This window comes from Antrostomus carolinensis, unplaced genomic scaffold (genome assembly GCF_000700745.2).
Source record: "Antrostomus carolinensis isolate BGI_N321 unplaced genomic scaffold, ASM70074v2 scaffold18124, whole genome shotgun sequence".
Classification (NCBI taxonomy): Eukaryota; Metazoa; Chordata; class Aves; order Caprimulgiformes; family Caprimulgidae; genus Antrostomus; species Antrostomus carolinensis.
Genome location: NW_010311609.1, coordinates 19,178 through 31,629, shown reverse-complemented (window position 1 = coordinate 31,629; position 12,452 = coordinate 19,178). Strand labels below are relative to the sequence as shown.

Genomic DNA, 12,452 nt, shown 5'->3' with positions numbered 1-12,452 from the left:
TAGCAAGCTCCGCTAACAGTAAAAGCACAAGAGCAGATCTGCTAGGAAATTACTAAGTTATAACTCTGATTTTGTGTTGTGGCTGTCAGAGGGTAGTCAAATGATTGAATTTTTCTAATTTAAAATGAACCTGCCTGGACATAGAGGGGAAAAAACTGGAACAGGCAAGCAAATATAAGGACTATTCCTAGAAGGGTATGTGGAGTAGTAATTCTCTTGCTGTGTAAAGGCAGAGTCTCATTTCATACATTTTGTTGCACCTATAGGTTAACCCCTATTTATACATATATTTTTTTCAGTTGCTCTTTCTCAAGAGACAACACTCGGGCATGTTCATAATTGTTTTCTCCCCTTTTAGTGCTAGGCTGATTTTTTTTTAACCCATTTTCTTCAGCTTTGACTTCATTTGTATGGTAATGTATTATGCTATAGGAAACTAATAAAAACTCTATGTAATAAAGTATTTGAATGTCACGTTGGATCTCCAGTGCAATATGTTTGTTTTTATTTAACAACTAGCAGTAGAGATTTTTTTTTTTATTAACTAGTATATGGGCAAGTCAGTATGAATAGTGAGTCCACAGTGAGAAATCACTTTGTTTTCCTGCCTTATGTGTTACATTCCTTGCTCCTGTATTGTCTCCAGTCACTTAATGGGTTATTTGTATGCTTATTGATACATCTACTTTTTGCAATTAAAATACCATATTCTTGAAATCTAAAAAATAATTTTACAAAGCTTTATAAATATTTGGAGTTTTTTAATGATTAAAATTTTTAAAGTAGCTACTGAGTAAATAATAAGGGTAAGAAAATACCTTTTTCCTATGCAATTAGGTAACCCTCAGACTGTTCTGTTAAGGCAAGCAGGGAAATGGATTATATTGCTTGAATGAACGTTGTATCGTGGGCTGGCTCGTTTGTTTGATTCTATAGTTCCTGTAGGTGCGGATTTTTTCAAGATAAGTTATTTGTTGGTTTGGATTTTATAGATAACTGTTTTTAAATTGATTCTGGGTTTTCACTTAAATTCTATTATAGAACTAGATTTTTTTTCCTCTTAGATTAGGTGTCCTGGGTAATATTTTTAGGTATGTAAAAGTGAAGGAATATATAATAGTGGTGAGTGCTCAGTTATGTATAGATAGGGCCTAAAAACTCGAATAACTCCTTTGATCTCTTTATGGCTAGCTGATCTAAAATGCAGTATTGTAGCATGGGATTTTTTGAGAGTAAAAAAATCATTGAGGTTATTACATTTTTTTTTTTTTCTTTCCCCTAATAAATTGATACAAATTTCCTCAAAAATTTACTCAGAAAATATTCACAGTAAAAGCTCAGTACTGTGCCTTCTGGACAAATATAATTTCATGGAGCATTAGAAAATTAATCTTTTATTTTTTTTCAGAGAGAGATTAGTAGTTCCTATAGGTCTAAGCTAGATCGTATTTCCACAGATTCAAAGATCTGTCCAATGCCGTGAACCATAGCCCAACTAAAATCAGATAGTGACGTGGTCATAAGCTCTTTACTGTCTAAAAAGTAAGCAATGAATGAAATTAGATGTAACTAATAAATACATTCAGGTGTCTTATGTCTTTACAGGAGACTTACAAGGATCAAAAACTTGCATTTCTTATTCTTCACATTGACGCAATGCCAGTATTAGAATTTTTCACTGTGTAAATAAACTTCATTTAGTAAAAGATGTAGCTTTAATGTACTGCAAATAAATGTTTGAGAAGTTAAGATTAAATACTGCTCCGGTTTATTTTTATTTGGGGAGTGGAAGGCATGATGAGATCTGTGCAGTATTACAGATTGAATTGGTAATGTCAAATATATTTAAGGTTACTGGACACTTCCCCCATAAGACTATACTTCTAATTGTTTATTAATTTACCAGACTTTCGTCAGTTACATTGACACTTTCCTTGCTGTGTTTGTTACACTCTCATTTTCTTCCTTGGGAGAACTTAATCTAGAACTTAATCTGTTCAGCTAGTTAAGTTTAGTACTTTGCTACAGATGTGCCCCTCGCTCCCTTTGGCTTTCTTCTGAAACCTTCTTAGTGGAGAATCATAAGTGAGTGTACAGCATAATCATAAAGAGACGAGCAGAAACCGATGTGGGTGAAATGAGAAGAATGTGTCCTGACTTGGTGTCTTCTTCTTTCTCTCCTGAGGGAGCAACAGCACTCACAGATACCAAATATTAGTGCTAATAATAAAGCCCCCTCCATATGTGGCAGTTCCTATCCAGTCAAATTTATAGGAAAACAATTGCTTTCTTAGTTTTCTGGATAAAATAGCAGATTAAGACAGCTCTCAATATAAGAATTGCAGCAGCTTTTCACAGCATGTTTTATGTATTGATATCTGGGAGATACTTAAATTTGATTAAAAAAATCTCTAAATGTAATTACAAAATGTGAAACCACAAACTATTGTGCCATTAACAAACATCATGCTGTTTTTTGTAATCTGGTTAATAGTCATTCTTTTAAATTGGGATCACACTAAAATTTATTTGCAGTTAATTTGTTATTCCAAACATTCCTGTGTATTTCAGCCATTTTAGAAAGCCTTGTGTTTTCTCCACTTAGGGTTGTCTACAAGCTTTTAGCATCACAAAGTGAAGGCATCAGGGTGCAAGCTCTAAAAGTGATGGGATATTTCTTAAAGCATCTCGCTCCAAAGTAAGTACTGGTTTAGGTCTTAAAACAAACACCACCATTCCCTGGCCTCCCCCCAAAAAAAGGACAAAAGGTAGGTTGTGACACATATATGCCATTTTTTTTGTGTGTGTATATTATGTGGTGTGTATATATACACACATTTTTACGTGTGGTGGTTTCACAGGACATAAAGTAAAAAAAGAAAAAAGCTTATTGGAGGTTAATCACTAAATATGCTTCACTGAATAGAAGCTACTACTCTTCAAGTAGCCTTCAATTTTGTTGTTATTAATATATTTCTGAAATGGTGGAATTACTTGTTATTGGCAAGTAGCATCCAGGCATTATCACTTCCTTGACAAGTTCATTTAATACTTACTTGCAGTACGACTGCCTGCTTTAATTTAAAGTGGTCTTTTTCCTTGATTCCACTGAAATCAGTAGCAAGAATTAGCCTGGTAAGATTGAACCCTGTGTCAATTCTTGAGAACTAGATCTGTCTCAAGTCGACTGCATTAGTAGATGACTATTGAGATCGCTGTCCATGGTTGTATTTTTGAGTGAAATGAGGACAAAGATGCCCTTTCCTTAGGGTTTATCAAGACATCCCTAGGGGTATGTTTTGGCATTTTGGGCCCATGGGTGATTGGACCACATTTATAGAAGAAAGTGAGCTGTCTTCTGTCTGTCTTCAGGGAATGACTTGTCCTTTCAGAATTTGAATCGTTGCCCTTTTCTTTAACCAAAAGTGAAAGACTTAAGGAACAAAAAAGAAAAAGATGCTTCCAGTGATTTCATCTTTCTCGAGGCACACTTTTAAAACTATTTTTTCCCCTAAAACAAATTGAATACATAAGTTTATTTTATCTTTCTGTACTGTTTTAGGAGAAAAGCTGAAGTCATGCTTGGACATGGATTATTCTCTTTGTTGGCTGAAAGGCTGATGCTTCAGACAAGCTTAATCACCATGACCACATACAATGTCCTGTTTGAGGTAGTAATATACTGTAGTTAGGATCCAATCTTCCTAATTACTTGCAAGACATTGTTAGAAAATTGCTTACATATTTGTGCTGATATGTTCCAGATGACATTAAACCTTAGTGTGATGCAGCTGAGTGGGGTTTTTTTTGTTTTTTTTTTCTCCCCCCAGAGATCACTACTTGAGAATTCCAACCCCCCCTTAACTTGGTTATGCTCATTATGAACAGTTCTAGATAATGAGTAACCTGAATGTCTCAAGCAGACACATATATATGTGGGATTTTATTATAGCAATGAACTTGCCTTATGATGATTGTTTTGGTTAGACTCAGGTTTCTTTTCCAGTGTATTTAAAATAACAGCATGCACTTAAAAAAAGGCAAAAAAAAAAAAAGAGTAAAATTTTAGGAACAGAATGAAATAGAGTCAAATAAATTATCGAGACAGACAAGTGGGTTTTTTGGATAATTTTTATAAGCATGGTGCTGTATGATAGTGCTGTATGAAGGATGTATCCAACTATTTTTCGGTAAGCTGTCTTTATGAACATTGATATGGCATCTTCTTCTTTCTTGCTAGATTCTGACTGAACAAATTTGCACTCAAGTGATACATAAACAACATCCTGACCCAGATTCAACAGTGAAGATACAAAATCCTCGTAAGAATGATACACTTTTCTAAGTGCTACCATAAGAAAAGTCTCCTCTAAAAAAAAAAAAGCCATGAGAAAACTTATTGATTACATCCACCAGTCTTAATTCTGATCTTAATTTTGCATTATCTTTCATACAAAAAGAAATATAATGTGCATTTAGTTAGAGTTATTTAGGAAGTATGTCTCTATAGCTTTTTGAAAGATGTTTTATGTGTCTAAATGTGTATGTAATTAATAACTCACCCTTTTTGGCTGTGCAGTGTTGTTATGAAATGGTTTTTCAAGACTTGCATGCACAGGATACTTTGATTTAATACGTGTTAAGGTTCCAGCAAAATTCTGATTGCATTATTTAGTGATGTCAGACTAAATTACCTGAAATATGGAAACAGCCTTCATCTTAAATTACATTCAGTACGACAATGCTAGATGGAAAGTAGGAGAAATGTATCTGCTCACTGTTTTGGTTAGCTTACTTTATGGGAAATATCTTGATATGAAACTTTAGATGTCTTTTGAACTAAGACAAAATACTGATCTCCTTTCCTGAATTATATGCATTATTAATGTGCTCTGTATATAATACAATGGATTTATGATAGCTTTGGGAGTTCGTTTTTTTTTCTGGAAAAATAATAGATTTTTCACTTTCATTGCTGCTTTGCCATTAAATGTAGGTTATAGTTGTGGGTTTTCTTCTTGTGGAAAGTGGGGGAAGAGAAAGGAAAGCAAAAAACATACAGAGGAAAGAAATCTGGTTGCAGTATGGCATTTGCCTTCTGGTAAATCTGAAGCAAGAGGTGTGAGATTTCTGTTGCTTTCTCTTAAGATTTTTGAAGTTGACAGTCACTGCTGTGGTTAATACAGATTTTTTGTAGTGTGAGATGTGAGTTTGGAATTACCTAGGTCTAGTAGGAAGAGTGTCTTCTAGAGTAACTTTTTAAGATCAGTGCTAATATTATCAAATAGGGAATTTATGTTTTTAAAGAAATTGTACAAGGTGAACTAAACCTATCACAGTGACCGTGTTTAAATTACACCCTAATTTATTTACACAGTAAACTTTTTTTTTAAAGTAATAAGAACAGTGACTGCTTCACTGTTTCAAGAAGTGGAATGTACCCACAATTTTTACTGTCTCCTAAAAATATAGAAAATGTTTTGCTCATAAGAGATTAATTTTTATATCAGTAAGGTTTTTTCCCCCTTTCTCACTTTTTTAGAAACAGAAGTTGTTAAGTATAATCGGAAGTTGTTCAGATTCTTTAAAAATTCAGTATGATTAAGGTAGAGCAAAAGCTATGCATTTTTCTCATATATTGATTTTATAACTGATGCGTTGTATTATATGAACTTCCTTAGAAAAAGGTTCTGACAGATTCTGATAGCTTGTCATGCAGTAATATTTGTGCTGCTTAAACCTGATAATTAATTTTAAAAATCAGAATAATTTAACTTGATTCAATTTTCTCTAGCTGTATAGGCCTGCAAATCCCCCTGATGGTGACCAGGTTTGAGAAGTCTTTGGAAGACAGGATTTTTATTAGTTAAACCTTCTAGTCAAATAGAGATGTGCTTTTTCTCAGTATTTTTTCAGCTTTTCTCAGCTTTTTCTCTTTGTTATGTAGTGTCACTTTTCTTGTACAAACAGTACTGGAAGATGTCTTGTATTTTATGCTGTGCTTAGTGCTAATATTTTATTGCTCATGAACTGTTTTACAGAGATTTTGAAGGTTATTGCAATCCTGCTACGTAATTCTCCACAGTGTCCAGAAACACTGGAGATTCGTCGAGCCTTTCTCTCGGATATGATTAAACTTTTTAATAACAGCAGAGAAAATAGAAGGTAAGATAACTTGCTGTATGCACGTGTATACAAAGTAAGTAACCAGGTCTCTTAGTAAATTGGATGCATTAAGCAGATACAGCTTTATTGCTGTTCAGCAAATTCTATACTCTGGCATAGTCTCTAATATGTAAAATTAGAGAAGGTTGCACTTAGCAGTTATTTTAAACATGTTGGATTCCTGACTTAGCTGATTTATATATTTCTAAGATATATTTTGAAATTTAATTAAATAATACATGTGTTTTGCAGGAGTTTGTTGCAATGCTCTGTCTGGCAGGAGTGGATGCTTTCCCTTTGCTGTTTTAATCCAAAGACTTCTGAGGAACAGAAGATAACTGAGATGGTGTATACCATATTTCGAATTCTGCTCTACCATGCAATCAAATATGAGTGGGGTGGCTGGCGTGTTTGGGTGGATACACTGTCGATCACACATTCAAAGGTGAGTGTTTGAAATAGTTGGGAAATTTTGTTATGCTGTGTAATTAAATTCAGAGCCTTAAAGTGCTGTATCATACAGTGAGATAGTCTTGAAGTGAAGGTCAGTAGTTAAATAAAAGCCCATTGTTTTTATCTGTTAGTGGGCATAACTTTCAAATATTTGACAATGAAATGTTAATTTTGTTGTTTGTTTTTGTTGCTCAAATAGTGATCGTATTAGTTTATACTGAAAATGGCACAAAATGGCATCTCACTCAAAAATGAGATAGTCAAATTTCAGGGGGGAGCATTTCTGAAAAATGTTAGTGCTGGTTTTACTTTTTGGTAATGGCATGGACACAAGGTGGCGCACCATATCTATTAATAAACAAAAATACCTTTTAGTAACATCAAAAGGTTGAAAAATAAACCAGTAAGAAGCAAAGAAATCAAAGTTAAGACAGATGCTTCAGCTGGTAAGCTGTCATGGAATACAGGGTGAGAACACAAATCCTTGTAATATGAATGAGACTATTACCCTTCATTATTCTTCTGTCTGATTTTTTGTTGTCACAACCAGAATTCTGTCATAAAAGTTATTAGTGGATCTTCAAAGAAGGCACAGTAGTATAAAGGATAACTACCTGCCTTATTCTGAGCAAAAGAGTGATGCCAGTGTGGGCCTCTTAATTATTCTGGTTTATCAGAAATATGTACTTAAGATGAATTAAATTATATGTTTCTAAATATGTGCAACTTTACAGTATGAAAAGGACATCTGTGAATCCTAAAGGTGACTTTATGATTCTAAGGAATTGTTAGAATTTCTGAGGTCCTTGATTTTTGTTTGAATTTTTTCTCAAGTCAGTCTCTGCAGACAGCAAGAATACTGTTATTTTGCAGCTCTGTTTATTTATTTTATTTATAGCTCGATGGTGGATTATTGGGCTATGAGGAGACAAATGTAGAAATCTATATAATAAAAGTGTGTGAAATAATATCATTAAATAGTCATTTAGCTAAGTAGAATCCAGGTACAAAGAATCCAGGGCCAAATTTTAACCTTTACAGAGAGCACATTTGAGTTGAGTTGTTGCAATATCCTTAATCTTCCTTTGTGTCAGCTCTGCAGTCTTCAAAAAATCTGTTTCCTCTCTTTCTCCCAAGATGCAGAGGGCCTGGGTGGAGTAGATTGTACACTGGCAAGCTGTAGCCAGTGTAAAGATCCCTAATGTACTTTTATAGAAACTGGCATAATTCAAAGCATTTGTGTGATTGCTGGGAATTTCTGGGCAACTGTCCCTGGGGAAAGATGGAGAGGTGGGTGAAGGAAGGCCACCTTTCTACCTCTGTTATACAGAGTTCTGGTGTATTGAATTTAAATATTATCTGGCACATTGTCTTAGAAGCCGTGGTTCTATCCTTAGATTCTTTTTGTAAGATAATGTAATGTCAGAAATCTCATTTAAGCAGCTTCTGTATCAAAATGATTTTATGGATTTTTGGTCATAATCTTCAGTGACTTTATGTGGCTAATCAACGGTCTAGAGTCCATAGAAGAGAAAAACATTTTATTGTCATGCCATTGCTGAATGATAAGAGAAAAACCCCATGCTTTTAGAAAAATAAAAATTAAAAAAAAAGAAGAAAAGTTGAGGTACAGATAATGTTAGTTTTGGAGGTTTTTTTGCGAAAAGCTGTGTGTTTTTGTGCAATACCATAGTGATTAAGAAAATGATGTGCTTCACTCTTCATGTTTCTCATTTTTGGCTCCTGGCATAGTGAGATATCCTTTAGATAGTAGGAGTATCTTCCTGTAGAAGTAACTTCCTGTATGAGTTTTCCCAAGTCCAACTTTGTTGGCTTTCCCGTCAATATGAACAGTAAGGACTGTTTGTTCTTCCCACCTGCTTCAGAGGAAGTTGACCAATGGCAAGGTTAGAAGTGTGTGAGAGTGGGCAGCGCTAGCAGCAGAGTGGTGGTGTAGTTTTGAAGGAATCAGAAAGGAGTTTGGTTTGTTTGGACATTGGTGCTAATATTATCTAGTTCCAGAAGCCTAAATGGAAACGATTAAACAACAAAAGCATCTAGAAACTAACTTAACTATAGTGATGTAAATGATGATGCAGTAATCAAGGATTTTAAAGTTGGATTTTTTCACCTTTATTATGCATTTGCTGGTTGAAATTTTTTATAAGTAATAAATGCAATTGGTGCACCTACTTTGAACTTTTTAATAAATAATACAAGCAATTGGTGCAACTAGCAATATAAAGCTAGATGATATTTTGTAACTCTCTTTTAATTACATAAATATAAATTAGGATAAATCACAAAAAAGCTCTTTGTGGTAAAACCTTCCTAATTGCTTGAAAATGTCCTTATAAACTGATATTAATATCTAATGATAATGAATTTTTAATCCCTCTCATTTTACTTATTCTACATATGCTTGTATCTTGTTGTACTAATATTGAGATTCATACAGATTCACACGTAACATAGTGTAGACATAATTCAGCAGGCAAATTATTCAGTGCTAAGTGCATCTCAGAGGTTTTTGATTTCTAGCATGCTTTCAAAGTAATGTGGGAATTATGGGAACAAAAATATTTCCTTAACATTGCTAACAGAATAACCAATTTGTGTTTTTATTATTTCATCTCTAATTGTATTGGGTTACTGCTTATTTTTCCTTTTTACAACCCTTTGCGCCATTCTTGCCACTAATTTATAACCCCATTCTATGATAAAGAACTAGTACATAAAGGACTAGTGTTACAGAATTGGATAGGTTTTGCAGAGCTACACATCAAGATACATGCAGCTGCTATAAAAAGCCAAAGAAACTCAATTGCAATTTTATTGTCCAGTTTGATAGATTTCCTGCCACCTTTGTAGCAGAGAAGCTGTTTGTCACTGTAACCCTCTCCTCCAACAGCTGCACAGCGTTTTATAAGCAGCAATGACTTTTCTAGCATAATTGCACTACACTGGTTTCCTTGCACTCTGAATTTAGGTGTGTAACCTTTTTAAAGCCAAATTTCTTAGTATTACTCATGTATTTTGCTCATTTCCATATTATATTTTTCATGTGTTCTGAATATTAACACAGTGCAAACAAAGGTGTTTAATCTGTGGCTTCTAGATCAATAAAAATGTTAATGAAAAAATTAAATCACAACTCTGATTTGTTCTAAAGGCCAGTGCTGAATTTATGAAAGCATCTAAGAACTTGTGTTTTTTAAACATTGTAACCATGCCTAGCTAGGGCTTAGGTTTTGTCTGTCTAGCCGTGTTACTTTGTATAAAGGACCAATGATTTTGGGCTTAATAATAGGAAACAAGTAAAGAATGGTGGACAACTTGCCTTTTTGACCTTTCAGCTTCCCCAAGTTTTAAAAGAGTATAATGATTTACACAGTATAATGCACTCCTAAATTATCTGAATGTTTTGAACTGCTGAGAAGAACTAACATTTGCTTATTTCAGACCCTTAAATAAATTTGCTACTTAAAAGTTGCTTCATGTTACCATGTGATTTGGTAAAAGAGCAGAAATTTGGGTAAACTCTGATTGTTGGCTTTTGTTTTTGTTATTTTAGTAGCCCAAGAAATTTTCATTGAGTAAGGCTCAGAAATGTGAATATGTATTAATATGTAGCTACAGTTTCATTGCTATGTAAGTGGAAATTGCTGTATAAGTGGAAGAATTTTGTTCTCTGATCTGAATGGGAAGAAATATAATCTTAAAACTTTAGTATTGTGACTTTAACATACAACGTATCTATAAATAATTGTTAGTTTTCAGTCTAAGGAGGTGCAGTTGTAATAAACATTGGTGAGTGTTAAGTAAATTTGTATGTTCTTTGGTGCCCTGCTCATTTAATACAGGAGGAAAAAAAAAAGTGTTCACAGCGTTTACATGTATTACTTTTGCCTGATTTTCGTCATTACCAGGTGAGGTAAAAGCAGTGAAGATTAGGTGGTGGAGGAGCTAATATATGATGGCAATTTAAAAACTAATTTGCAGAGACGTGAATGTGGCTCAGTAGTTTTAGAAAGTAACAGGCCACCAGGATCTCTTGAGTCCAAATGCCATTGGCATTCATGAGTTATTGAGGACAGTTTTGTCTCCATTTTTTTCTCCCTATCTTGAAGAAGGTAGGGTCTCCCACAGTGGTATGTGCAGGCACTTTTAGCTGTAGGGCATTTTGAAGGCTTCAGATGTTCGTCAGTCTTCTGAAAAGTGTATCTGCATTGCCCTGAGGGGAAGCAGAGGTAGCTACCCAAGAGTACTGCTTGCAGGTTTTTTGTTTTCAACTGTGTGTTGTCCAGTATATCAATGAAGCAAAACAGATGCAAATTAAGTAGCACTTTTGAAATGCTTAATTATGGAGTTCATTCTTATGGTGTAAATAGTTATTTATAAAAAATTATTGTTTATTCTAGATCAGGGATGTCACCTGACTTAGGTAGAGCAGGAGGAACTTGGAGACTAGAATTTGCAACCTCCTTTAAAGCTTTGTACCCTCCAAGATGTGTGGTTATGATGCAGTCCTTCACCTTTTCTAGGTGTTTCCTCACTACAGCTTCTTTTGTAGTAGTTGTATGGAAAAGCTTTTTCCTAATCAGTGCCTCTGAGAAGAAGAAAATATTTTCATTATTCAGCAGGCATAATAATTGGGAGAAGGGATCCGTACCATTGTTGGGGTTTTACACATGTGGCCATGTATGGTTAATGGGGACTTCCTTCATCTTATTATTCACTCAGTTTAAGTAAGTGGGATGTCAAGAGTAAAGTTGTAGTATGCTAATACTTGACGAGAGAAAACTGTGAAGTAGGGGGTAGGAATAGAGTGAGCAAGGTAAACTGAGAGTTTATGAAGCAGGAAAGAACAGCATCAGCTGAGTAGAGGAAGCCACACAGAAGCCTTAAAAGAAGAGTAAAATAGAGATTTGCTGCTGGTTGAGTTGTGCCAGAGGCCTCAAAAAGAAGACATGGGGGAAACATTTGCAGCGGAAAGAACTGCTGTGCAATGAGGCAATCAGCTATGAGATACTACTCCTAAGCACAGATCACCTGTAGAGATAATGGATTGTCATCTGTATAACTTGTTACATAAGTAATTGGAAGATAAGTCCTGTGTCTGCAACCTCAAGAACTGTTAATGGGAAAGCTCCTCCATGCTTGCTGCAAACCTGTGTTCAGGTTGTGGCTGTGTTGTGGCTGTGGGGACTGAATTGGACCTCTGGGCCGTGAATTGAAATGATGAATGGGGAGTCTGTGCTACAGGGCTGCCAACAACACACAGAGACATTGGAAAAGGATGGCCAAAGAGAGCTGTGCACAAGACCTATAGATGCCAATGAAGAGTGGTGAATGCTGAATTTAGTTACAACATATTTTTTTTAATAACTAAATATCAAATGTTCACAAGGCAGAATTTGACAGTCTACTGAACTGTAGGAATGGTGACAGGAATGGAGATAGCGAGGAAATATATACCTTGAGAGGATAATGTGCTCATGTCGTGCAATTTAAACAAATTAAAAGCAATAGATGCATTAGTGAAAATAAGCAAATACGTTTGGTGTGCTGTTTCAATTTATTATTGTATGGTGATGTAACAATAAGCTATACCTTGTTTTTATTTGGAAATAAAACACTGCCAACCTGCATAAAATTATCTCTCAGATAAGCAAAGACTTTCACACATTATACTGACTAGCACTTGCTTTCTTATTCTAGACATTATTTGTGTGCATATTTCTTCTCAAGCTGAGGAGAAAAAAGGCAAAAGTGTTGCTACTTATCTGAAAATGCAGGATGCAGGAACATTAAAATGTCTTGGTACAGTGGTT

General features: G+C 34.7%; 1 protein-coding gene across 1 annotated transcript in view; it reads left to right on the top strand.

Moving 5' to 3' along the window:
- The window catches only part of LOC104524043 (lipopolysaccharide-responsive and beige-like anchor protein), a gene marked incomplete at its 5' end in the record, with an annotated part of 40,911 nt that overhangs the window by 11,841 nt on the left and 16,618 nt on the right, over window positions 1-12,452 (top strand). Inside the window, 5 exons of the mRNA XM_029084696.1 lie at window positions 2,606-2,698; window positions 3,563-3,671; window positions 4,241-4,322; window positions 6,042-6,165; window positions 6,418-6,610. Coding sequence (XP_028940529.1) covers window positions 2,606-2,698; window positions 3,563-3,671; window positions 4,241-4,322; window positions 6,042-6,165; window positions 6,418-6,610 — 601 coding nt within the window. The remainder of the gene's footprint in view (window positions 1-2,605; window positions 2,699-3,562; window positions 3,672-4,240; window positions 4,323-6,041; window positions 6,166-6,417; window positions 6,611-12,452) is intronic.